The 11,743-nt window shown below is 56.4% G+C and overlaps 2 protein-coding genes across 2 annotated transcripts; one reads left to right on the forward strand and one right to left on the reverse strand.

The window, feature by feature from the left end:
* Positions 1–3,356: 3,356 nt before the first annotated feature.
* On the reverse strand, positions 3,357–5,964 carry RPL28 (ribosomal protein L28). Its single transcript, XM_047835480.1, has 5 exons — positions 5,896–5,964; positions 5,445–5,533; positions 5,226–5,349; positions 3,597–3,715; positions 3,357–3,505 (listed from the first exon to the last, which is right to left on the reverse strand). The coding sequence occupies exons 2-5, from the start codon at positions 5,523–5,525 to the stop codon at positions 3,416–3,418; spliced, it is 414 nt and encodes a 137-aa protein (XP_047691436.1). The 5' UTR covers positions 5,526–5,533; positions 5,896–5,964; the 3' UTR covers positions 3,357–3,415.
* Positions 5,965–7,896: 1,932 nt separating this feature from the next.
* On the forward strand, positions 7,897–11,308 carry TMEM238 (transmembrane protein 238). Its single transcript, XM_047835479.1, has 2 exons — positions 7,897–8,609; positions 11,178–11,308. Exon 1 carries the CDS (start codon positions 8,069–8,071, stop codon positions 8,600–8,602), a length of 534 nt encoding a protein of 177 aa, XP_047691435.1. The 5' UTR covers positions 7,897–8,068; the 3' UTR covers positions 8,603–8,609; positions 11,178–11,308.
* The last annotated feature ends 435 nt before the right edge of the window (positions 11,309–11,743 follow it).

Consider the following 11,743-nt stretch of genomic DNA (forward strand, 5'->3'; position numbering starts at 1 on the left):
ATAAGGGTGCCCATTCCCCCATGCCCTCACTAGCACTTTGATTTTGACCCAACATTTGGATTTTTCCCAGTCTGGGAGTTACACACTATCTTGTTTTTTGTTTTGTTTTGTTTTGTTTTAACAGACTTTACTTTTTAGAACAGTTCTGGACTTATGGAAAAATTATGAAAAGTGTCCCCTATTGTTGCCTCTCTCCCATAAATACTATACAAAATGTAGATGCTAGGGACAGCAGGGTGGGTCAGTCAGTTAAGCGTCTGACTTCAGCTCAGGTCACAATCTCATAGTCTGTGAGATCGAGCCCCGCATTGGTCTCGGAGCTGACAGTGCTGAGCCTGCTTGGGATTCTCTGTCTCCTCTCTCTGCCCCTCCCCCATGCACGGGCATGTGTGTGCACTCGCTATCTCAAAATCAACAAACCTTAAAAAAGAAAAAATGTAGACGCTAAAACAAAGTTGCTGGTGTTGCTGAAAGCCCAGAGCCAGGGGTGAACATACAGAAAGGGCTGACTCAGCAGGCTGCTCACACCCCACACGTGCACGGGGCACGCACGTGGGTATTTGTGAAGAGTTTCCAATAACTCCCAAGAACAACACACAACAAACAGGTTGTGGAGCCAGGGGCTGGGATGCTGGGGCCCCTTTGCCCCTGGATACTCTTCTTCCATTTGCACATCTCCAAACCACGTGCACATGTTATTTTCATAATGACTTTAAAAGAATAGATGGGGGGCGCCTGGGTGGCGCAGTCGGTTAAGCGTCCGACTTCAGCCAGGTCACGATCTCACGGTCCGTGAGTTCGAGCCCCGCGTCGGGCTCTGGGCTGATGGCTCAGAGCCTGGAGCCTGTTTCCAATTCTGTGTCTCCCTCTCTCTCTGCCCCTCCCCCGTTCATGCTCTGTCTCTCTCTGTCCCAAAAATAAATAAAAAACGTTGAAAAAAAAATTTTTTTTAACAAATAAATAAATAAATAAATAAATAAATAAAAGAATAGATGGTTTTATTCCAGCCAAGTGACTACAAGAGAAACAAAGGGAAATCAACAAATTTGCTGGACAGCCTGGATCAGAAATGCTGCAGATGTCATGACATTCACAAACACACACGGCCGCTCGCACGAACTTGGGAACCACAGGGTATTGGGGTGTATGGATTCGGCACGTGTGCTTACAAATGCCCTGGAAAACACACATGGTTTCCCGTGCAAGCAGAGTTATAAACATGGGAAGACATCTCCGATGGTCTGAGTCCATCCGGTCAAAATAATTTATAATAATAAACATTCATTCATGCAATTATGATTTGTGGGCATGACATGGCAGGTCTCTTCCTAAGCTTTTTGCACACTGTATCTTCTCAACAGCCTTAGGAAGTAGGATCTGTTGATGTAGACATCACAGATGAGAGAACAAGGTCATAGGGAAGTTTAGTAATTTGCCCAAGGTTGCAGGACCAGGGAGTGCAATGCAAGTATCTGTGTATGTACGTATGTAATGGATGGATATATACGTATATATGCATATATATGCATACATGTACACACACATCTCAACGTATCTGATATGCCAGTGTGCCAGTGCTAATGGAAATATAGTATGATTAAGGCCAGCCTCTCAGCCGAGCCCCCGTGTTGAGTGACCCTTTGACAGCAGCCAAGGGTGTGTCCTACCCTCAACTCAATTCTGCAGATGTTTTGAGCTAGTGCTGGAGACGCAGCAGCAAACAAAACCACCACCTCTGCTTTGTGGACCCCTGAAGAAATCAGGCACTTGAAATGCTTCTGAGATGGGGAAACTGAGGCATTGAGCCACCAGGTGACCCACCCACAAAGGCACCCCTCGAGGCAGGGGTCCTGCCCTGATGCAGACAGGGGGGCCTCTGCAGGATGCCTTTTGCCGCAGGGCTCTGGAGTGGAGACAGGGAGCAGGGGTGTTCCAGGACATGGTCTCCAGAATAGTAGAGACCAGGGGTCTCCTGTGTGGGATCCTTGACCTGTGGCATACTAGCTGGCAAAGGGTGCGTATGCAGGAAACAGGTCAAGGCAATGACAATGTGACCCCTTCCCAACCTGAGCCTAGGACACCTGCTTTGTCAAGTGACTGCGGCTGTTGGGAGAAACAGCCACTCCCCATGTGTCTGCATATACACACACAGATTTGCACACAAACACATCCCGCTTCTTGCTGTACTTGCTTCTGGAAGACCAAAAACCCACTGCTACTGAGCACTTGTCTTGTGCAGGCCCTCTTCTCGTCAGCCCACTCAGTTCTGACAGGATGCACAGAGAGGTCCAGTTACTTGCCCAGAGCCACACAGCTAGTGGTTGACATGTTGGTGGGACCCAGGCAACCAGGTCCCATGCCTAGCAGCCATCACCAGCTGTTAAACACCAGGAGGCAAGGGGTGGAAGCCACCAGAAACTACTCTAGCTCCTCAGGATGGGAGAGAAGGGGTGGCCCAGTGAAGGGGTTGTGTGTGGTTCCCAGCCCGAACAGGACACCTAAGGTCACCCGTAGCTGGTGGCTCCTGCCCACTATGGGGACTGAGCACTCAGGAGCCACCACTGAGCTCAAGACCAGCAACTCTGGCTTCAGACGGACGAGGCAGAGATGGACACACTCCTGGCCCCTATGGCCAGGGCTCTGCCCATCCCTCCTGGTACCCTTCACTCCCGTGGGCCTGGTGCTTAATCCCCAGGAGGGCTGGGAGCTGCCCCAGGAACCGCTTCCATCAAGAACCATCTGGACACCCTCTAGGAAGGGTCCACTGTCCAGTCTGAGACCACAAAGCCCTAGAGCGTACGTGCTCTCGTGTTCACAGGCCACACATGCATGAGGCATGAACCAGGACATGACAGTGGGCCGACCCTTGGCCCCAATCCCCATCCATGAGATTGAGGCTCCACCAGTCTTTCTTGAAGCTGTGTCCCGTGTCAACAGAGTCTGAGACTGTGAGGACTGTAGTCAACTTTACGTGTTTAGCGTCCACTTTCTAATCTGCTGCACTGGACAGTCACCTGTGATGTCAGAGTAAGAATTTGTACTAGGGGCACCGGGGCGGCTCAGGTCATGATCCCACAGTTCCGGAGTTCGAGCCCCTGGTCGGGCTGCTTGGGATGCTCTCACCTCTCTCTGCCCCTCCCCTGCTTGCTGTCTCACAAATACACATTAAAAAAAAGAAAAAGGAAGACCCTGTACCAACCCCCAGCCTGAGGGGCAGCAACGCTGGCCTGGACATCGCCAGCAAGACCTGGGCCTGGGCTCCACCAGCCCCCTCCCTGGGCCCTCCGGTCCCCAGACGCTGTGACCTGTATGTTATGGCGAAGAACACCCTGCACAAGCAGGCACACACACGCAGGTGCGGAGCCCCAGGCGAGGTGGCTGACATCTTTATTGCTTGGGAGGGGGAAACAGGTGCTCAGGAGCTCTTGGTGGGGCGGGCGCGCCTCCTCTTCACCATCACCGGCTTCTGGCTGCGCAGGATGGCGCTGGCTCTGCGAATGGCGGCCTAGAGCGACAAGGAACGGGCTCAGCCCACCAGCCCTCCCCCAAGGAGGGGTCGGCAGAGGCCCCGCCTCAGTTCTGGCAGCCCCACTCACCATGCGCAGGTCTGGACGGTACTTGTTCTTGCGGATCATGTGCCGGATGCTGCTGAGGGTGGCCCGGGCATTCTTGTTGATGGTGGTCCGCACGTAGGAGGTGGCAGGTTTTCGCTGGCCTAGAGGGTGGCAGGGGTCAGCCTGACAGTCGTCTGGATCTTTAGTGGACCTCCCAGGCAATGGTGGTGCGGTCTCACACCGGACACACGGGTGCCAACGCCATCCACCCATGTACTGCCACAGGCCAGGCCCAGCTGAGCACCCTGACGGGGCTTCTCCCGTGTCCCTAAGAGTCATCAACTCACTTGACAAAGGAATGCAGAAGCACTGGAAGGAGAACTCTCATCCAAGGTCACAGGCACACAGCAGTTAGGTGAACACAGGCTATCTGCCCGTGCCCTGCGGGCACAACCCCCATGCTGGCCAGGCAGCCAGTGCTCTGGACACCACAGCTCTGGTCTCTTCCTGCCCTACCCCCAGAGCCCAGGCTACCCCGTCTGGAACAAGGGTGTGAGACAAGCCGTGAGGCTTGGCTGAGTTGCTGGCAAGCCACGAAGGGGCCAGGTAAGGCCAAGGTGAGGAAGAGCCCTGGGCCAAGCACCTGCCCTCCCGCATGCCTGCACAGGCAGAGCCAGTACTCCCGCTACCCACGATCAAAAGGAAAGCACCCCCTTTCTTGTGCCACAAAGCTGCAGGCCTCGGTTTAGGATCTCAAGTAGAACACTGGGGTCCTGGGTAGACTCCGGGCTCCAAAAAAAAGATCGTAATAAAAGGGGTCACCCAAGAAACCAAGGACGCTGCACCACACCAGTGAGTTTAAACACTGGCCTTGACCAAGTTGCTGACCTCAGAGCAGAAACATTACCTCCTCATGTCAGTCCAGTTTGACAGCCCGGGGGAGGCCACCCAACAATGTGAGAAGAAAGTACAGTTTTCAGGGCCCAGAGCACCAGAACAGGGTTTTCGGGAGTACCGGAACCCTACAAGCTCGTTCCAAGCTCTCTCTTGCTCGGGTGCTGTGCTCCTCAGAAGGGACAGTAATCCCCCTCTAGCGTGGGAGGGAGTCCCATCAAGAGCCAACAGGCCGTGGCCACTGCTGTCACTGAACAGCATGCTGGACTGCAAACCCAAAGAGAAAGCAGCCGCACTCAGAGCCCAGGGAAATCCTCATTCCGATCGCTTAAACTAACCCCCTTCCCCATCTCCCCAAGAACAAAGATGGTGGAGCTGGGATACCGACTCAACCTTTACCAGCCTCTGAAGCTTTGTCCCCGTGACCTGCTAAAGACACCTGTCCAGGCCCCAGAGCAGTTTACGGGGGGTCACACTACTGCTGCTTCCCATGCAGAACTAGCCTGTCACTTCTTACCTGCTGGCCTGTTTTCCCACCTGTGCAATGGGACATCTACCTCCCCGACATGCTTCAAGGACTTAACCTGAAAACATCACACGACCGTGCAATCCTGCAACTTAGCCCTTAGAACCACCTCGTGTGGATGAGATCCTGCTACGCTTAACAGATGCTCACACCGCTCCCCTCCCGATCTGGGGAATCCTCGATTCCACAGCATTACAGCTGTGGCCCGAGAGGGGCCTGCAGCCCGGAGCCAAGCCAGGGCGAATGCTCACCGGATCTCCGCTTCATCACCACCACCACCCCTTTGCCGTCGGCCGCCGGCTCCACGCCCACAGTCTTGCGGTGAATCAGCCCGTTGTAGCGGAAGGAGTTGCGAGCCTTCAGGTTATTGGGCTCCTGAGAAGGAGAACGCATCGGGGTCGCGAAGAGGGAAGGGGCCCCGCGACCGCGAGGGTGCCCCCCTCAGACCCCGGCGTCCCAGCCCCACTCACGGTGCTGTACGTCTGCTTGTTCCTCTTAATCAGGAAGCTGGAGCAGTTCCGCACGACCATCCATTGCAGGTGGGCGGACATGGCGGCAGCTGCGGGAAAAGGGGCAGGGACAGGAGTCAAAGGGAGTCCCGGACCGGCGCCTCAGGGGCAGGGTGTGACTGGGAACCAGGGCGAATAGGGGTCCCCAGGGGCACACAGCGACCTAGCACTTTGCCAGACGGGGCTGGATGACCGGAGGCGGCGGCCCGAACTCGGGAGGCCGAGACTAACTGCGGGGGATGCAGGGGTAAGAACTCGAGAATTCACAGCGATTTCCAGCGGTGGAGTCGGGGGGGGGGGGAGACAGCCAAGGACACAAGGGGCGCAGCGACTGAGGCCACGCAAAGGCAGAGACCCAGGGCTGCGTAAAAGTGCTGCGACCACGCGGGCCGACGGAGAGCCCAAACCTCACCTCCGCTCCCCACAGCAGCCGGAGACGGAAAGAGGCAAGCAGGGGGCGGGGCGACGCCTTTAATACCAACACGCATTTCCGCTTCCTCCGTGAGCTCGCACCGCCCCCGCCTGTCCCCGCCTCCTTCCGTCCGCCTCCGAGGCGGCTCGGAAATGTTCGGCCTCTTCCGCCAGCTGGTCTCCTGCCGCTCGAAGACCTTCGGAACTCTTCGGGCAGGGACCCGAGGGCGTGTTCTCGGAGGCGGAGCGCCACCGTTCCGGGGGCCCTTCGTGTGTTTTCGGAATTCCACGGCTGGATTTCCGAGTGGGTCCAGTTCGAGAGGCCCCAAGTCCCTTTCCTCAGCGGTTTCTCTCCGGGGTTGCTCACCAGCGCTTGGCACAGTATAGGCGCTCAACAAGCATATGTTTTATGAATGAACGTGCCAATGCGTGAATTACCTAAGGCCAGCTCCAGCGTCTTCGGATCCTTCCGCTCTTCGTAACCTCTCGGCTATTCCCGACGAAGGCACGGAGGCCCGCTCGGCCGTTTTCGGAAATCTCAGGAAACGCTCTTCCCCCGGGGTGGTGGCCTTCTCTTATTGGCGCTTGCCCTTTCGGGTCTGTTCGGAAACACTCGATTTCCATTCGGCCACATTCGGAATTCTGTAGCTAATCCCGACAGACCTCTCAGTTTGCCGGCCTCAGGTCCTTTTAAGATAAACTCTTAGGGGCGCCTGGGTGGCTCAGTCGGTTGAGCGTCCGACTTCGGCTCAGGTCATGATCTCACACACTCCGTGAGCTGGAGCCCCACGTCGGACTCTGTGCTGACAGCTCAGAGCCTGGAGCCTGCTTCAGATTCTGTGTCTCCCTCTCTCTGACCCTCCCTCGTTCATGCTCTTTCTCTGTCTCAACAATAAGTAGACATAAAAAAAATAAACTCTTAAACCGTTTAGAGTCTAGAGTTTAGAGTCTAGAGATAAGCTAGACGGAATCTCCTCGCAGACTGCCACCCCAGGAGGGCATAGATTCCCTCTAAAGGTCGAGTTCCTTGGAGGAAAAGAGATTTGCGTGGGAAAGCTCTTGGTTCCTTTAGGGGGTCCATACCTGTTGGCCCAGCCTCTTCTCCGTGCCTTGCTGCCTCCCGCTCCCGTTCTCCCCTCTCCAGTGTGCCCACTGTCACACCCGTTAAACTTTCTGGAGGTTTATTTTTTGCCTGATGTAGATCTGTGGCTTCAGCCTCAACAGCACGGGGCTTGGCGCTTGCTGGTGGTGGTGAGGATCTCAGGGGACCCCAGCTCACTAAAAGGAATGGCGATGGCTTAGGTCGACCCCATTATTAATGGCACCCTGATGTGTGATCATTTTTGGGAACTCCTTGAGGGCAGGAGCCTCCTCTGGTCCCTCTCTATGCTTTTGGGCTTCACCCCGAATGAGTCCTGGCAGTCCAGAGGCACTAGGGAAAACCTCCTGAGCAGACGGGAACCCGGGGATCAGCCTGCTGCCCCCATCGGAGCGCCCAGAGTCTGGAAGGCAGCTGTGCTCACCGCTATAACCACCAGCGCTGCACCAGAGCGCCCAGGATCTGATGGTTGGTGTCCACAGGGCTGCGAGAACCATCCACCTTCGTGCCTCTAGGTTCATTCCCAGGCGCACGAGAGGCCCCAGGAGACAGGCAATGAGTGAGAGAAAGCTCCGTAGGGCCCACGTTTCTTCCATTAGGGCACCCTGACTGCTGATTCTTTGCCTCCCGGAACTCGTTGGGGTCCAGGGGCCTTGTCTGATTCTTGTATTTGACGCCTCCTCTCCCCCCAGCACCTCCACGCCTGGCCCAGCCGTGGGGCGCTGGTGCGCAGGGGGCCCCGGTGACAGGCACTGAGCAGAAACAACGTCGGGGCTCCCATAGCACCCCACGCTGCCTCTTTAGACAACCCTGATCCTTCATGCTCCTTGGGGGTGAATAAGGCCCCTCCCACCTTTATCTGTGAGCCAGGCTGTCCCCCAGCACAGGCCTCTGAGAGCCGGGACGTGCTCAGAAACCGCGGCCAGGGTTCCCCCAAGCCGGGCCGGTCTGCACCCAGCCAGCTCAGGTGACCAGGAGGGCGCCGGGCACACCTGGCGCCGTCCCCTGACCCCGCCCCGGGCCCGGCCGCACCCCGGAACGCTCTCCGGGGGAGCCAGCTTGGCGGAGCAAGGCCATGGCCGCGGCGCCTGCGGTGGGCGCCCCGCAGGGGCCCCCGCCGGGTGTACCGTCCCCGCCGGCCGCCGCGCCAGGGCCTGCGTCCGGCCTGGGCCGCTGCCGGATGGCGCTGCTGCTGGCCGTGGCGCTGGACGTGGCGGGCATGGCGGCGCTGCTGACCGGCGTGTTCGCGCAGCTGCAGGTGCGCGGCCGCGACTTCGGCGACCTGCTCATCTACTCGGGAGCGCTGCTCGTCTTCCTGAGCCTGCTCGGCTGGATCCTCTGGTACACCGGCAACATCGAGATCTCGCGCCAGGAGCTCGAGCGCGACTACGGCCTGCGGCCCTCGGCGCTCGCCCGCCTCGCGCGCAAGCTCTCCCGCCGTTGGTCCGCCCCGGCCTCCTCCTCCGGCCCGCGCGCCGCGCCCGGCTCCCGGGGAGCGCGCCGTGCCGCCCGCGCGCCCCCGCCGCCCGCCGCCAGCTCCCGCCGCGTGCGCCTGCAGCTCGCCACGCTCGAGGCCGGGCCCGGGGCGGCGGGCGCCGGCACCGAGTGAGCCCGAGGTGAGGGGCGGGGCGGCGAGTGGGGCGGCAGGGAGAGTTGGAGAGAGCTGGAGGGACAGGGGAGAGACAGCAAGAGTGACGGGGGAGGCGGGGAGGGGGAGGTGGAGAGACAGGGGGAGAGCTGGAGAGACGAGCGGGGGGGGGGGGGGAGAGCTGGAGAGAGATGGTGGGGATAGAAGTGGAAAGAATGGGAAAGATGGGGGGATGGAGACGGAGGGAGACAATGGGGAGGAAACACAGGGGTCAAGGTTAGAAAGGAGAGTAGCAAGGCCTAGAGGGTGGAGGCTCAGACAGCAAGGCATGACAGTGGACTTGGAAGACACAAGGAGACCCTGCCCCCCAGATGAGGTCCAGGGATATCTGTTACCTCACCCCCACACTTGGAGACCCTGCTCTGCACCCCAGCCCCCAGCAGCACCAGGTCCCATTTAATCCTCTCTGTGTAACTGGGTCTCTGCCATCACTACTAGTATCATCCCCATCCCAGTAGGGGACATTGAGGCCCAGAAAGGTGCCGCCTCTTGCCCGAGGGCACACAGCTGGGATTCTTCTGAAAAAGAGGAAAAGAGTAAGAACACCAGGAGGAGTGTGAGATGCAGGGAAGGCTCTACTGCTCTTTCCTTCCCTTTTCTCTCTCCTCTACCTTTTATCTCCTTTCCTAAACACACACTCTCCAGCTTTGCTCAAACACCTGCTATGGCTCCCTGTTGCCCTCTGAGAAAATCTTAGCCACTCACTGCATGTGGGCCCCACAAGTTTCAGCCCCGCATCCCCTGCCTTCTTTGCAGTTGTGATGGCACCCCTCCGTGCATGAACCCCAGGCTCCCTCATGTCAACTGACCTCTGTTCATGCTTTCCCTTATAGCAGGAGTGCCCTTGCTGTCTGTACTCCACACAGAAAACTTCCCATGTGTTCATTATGGCCCAACTCAATCTTGCTGCCGTTCTTTGGGTCTTCATATTGTCTGAGTTACCCCTGTTATCTCTTATATCTGTCTTGTTGTATCTGTGTGCTGGTACTATCTCTCCCGCTGGGCAGGCAACATCTTGATGGTAAGGCTTGGGTCTCTAGTGTCTTCATTCTTAGCATGGCCTAGCAAAAAGTAAAGTCGGGAAATCAGAGGTTGATGAGTGGGTAGGTGGGTGGTTGGATGGGTTGTTGGATGGATGGATGGATGGATGGATGGGTGGATGGATGGGTTGTTGGGTGGATGTGTGCATAGATGAAGGGGTGGATGGATGGATATGGTTAGATTGATGAACTGGTAGATAGGTGAATGGGTGGTTGGATGGATAGTTTGGGCAGATAGGTAGGTAGATAGATGAGAGAATGGATGGTTGGATCGATGAGTGGACGGCTAGGTAGAACAATGAATGGATGAGTGACTGAATCACTTTCTCAAATGGGTTTCCATAAAAGAGTGAAATCCTGATGTCCTAAGACCTTCTTTGTATGTGAGGAATTAACTTTTCTCCTATGTATTCAGAATGATACTAGTTATATACCCTTCTTTGTGAGAATTCAGAAAATAGTCACTTCAATCATCTGCTGTGTTCTGTAGTTCAGATGAGGAGACTGGTTTAAGAAAAGATGTATGCGAGGTGCCTGGGTGGCTCAGTTGTTTAAGCGTCTGACTCTTGATCTCTGCTCAGGTCTTGATCTCAAGGTTATGAGTTCAAGCCCTGCTCTGGGCTCCATGTTGGGCTTGGAGCCTACTGAAAGAAAGAAAGAAAGAAAGAAAGAAAGAAAGAAAGAAAGAAAGAAAGAAAGAAAGAAAGAAAGATAGAAGATGTTTGCATAGCTGAAGCATCAGCTAACACAAAATTCAGCATATAATGCAGAAATACTCACCAGTGGTTAAAATTACCCCTGAAAATCCTTTACCTTGCCCCAAAGTCTAATACAGCTGGATGGATCTCCGGCTAGAGCCACCTGCCTGCCAGAAACATGGGCCAAGCTGACTGGAGCGAAGGCCCCTGTTAGAAGGAAGACAGGCCTGTTCAAACACAGGACTCCTTAGTGGGCAGGGTGAAGTGTTTCCAGTGCATGAAGGACAGAGAACTTGAACTGTAACACAGGGACCTGAAGATTCTGGCTCTGGGTCACTCCCTTCTCCCTCTGGAGCCAAAATCCATTGAGTGGACAGACAGAGCCACCACCATTCTTTGTTATTTATCCCCTCTTGTTTTCTTTCTCTGTCAATCTCTCTTTTTCTCTGTCCCTGTGTCCCTGCTCTGTCCCTGTCTCCTGTGCCTCTTTGTCTCGGTCTCTGTGCCCATCTTTCCCTCTACACGTCTCTGTCTCTCCTCTCTCACTTTCCTGTCACTCATTCTCTACCTGGCACCACTGGGCTCCGGTGAGTTAAAGGCCCACAGGTGCTGCCTCGAAGGGGGGCCTGGAGGGACATGAAGGAACAAAGGAGAAGGTGTGTGAGCTCCCTGGGGCTAAAGCAGCAAGAAGGGGCTCCCTTCCCCTGCACCCTCAGGCCGCTGGGTGGGGGGCCCAGCAGATGCATGGATACTGGGAGGGGTCCCGAATAGCCACTAACCCTTCCCTTCCTCCTGCAGACGAACCCATGGCCCCACCTGTTGGCACTGGACCAGGATGTGCAGCTGTGCCCAAAATCATTTGGCCACCAGGATGCCTATCTGTCCTCCCCCATTGTCCCCCCTCCCCCCATAAATGGCTCTGCCTCCTAGCACTGTGTGTCTGTCTGGGAGACAGCCCTGGGGCTGGGCCACACCCCCAGAGGAGCTGCCCATGCCCTTGGGGACCTTGTAGCCAGCTTCACACCAACCCCCCACAGAGGGCGATGGGAGAGTGGGGCCAGGATCTTGAGCACAGATGCCCCCTCCCTCAGTCCACACCTCCCTCAGCCCAGGCCCCTCTGGTGGTTTGGGAGGTCCTCCGAGAAGCACGCAGAGGGACAAATTAGACTTGCAAAATATTTATTGGGAGGAAGCATGTATGGAGGGTAGTTGGTGACACCTGAGACTGGGGGGAGGGCTGGTCAGGATGAGTCTTCAACTGTCTGCACTTCCTCGAAAATGTCTGTCTGGCCTGTGGAGAGTCTGAGAGTAAAGTTGTCCACTGGAGACAGCCCGGGTCCAGCAGGGGCCCCTCCCATGCTCAG

Source organism: Prionailurus viverrinus, chromosome E2, assembly GCF_022837055.1.
Source record: "Prionailurus viverrinus isolate Anna chromosome E2, UM_Priviv_1.0, whole genome shotgun sequence".
Classification (NCBI taxonomy): domain Eukaryota; kingdom Metazoa; phylum Chordata; class Mammalia; order Carnivora; family Felidae; genus Prionailurus; species Prionailurus viverrinus.

Bases quoted from the DNA above. Each gene is read 5' to 3' on its own strand.
- RPL28 (XM_047835480.1), bottom strand. From the start codon at position 5,525: ATGTCCGCCCACCTGCAATGGATGGTCGTGCGGAACTGCTCCAGCTTC. The intron at 5,350-5,444 runs GTGAGTGGGGCT...TCTCCTTCTCAG, and splicing joins ACAAGCAGACGTACAGCACC to GAGCCCAATAACCTGAAGGC. The intron at 3,716-5,225 runs GTGAGCATTCGC...GCCACCCTCTAG, and splicing joins GGTGATGAAGCGGAGATCCG to GCCAGCGAAAACCTGCCACC.
- TMEM238 (XM_047835479.1), top strand. From the start codon at position 8,069: ATGGCCGCGGCGCCTGCGGTGGGCGCCCCGCAGGGGCCCCCGCCGGGT.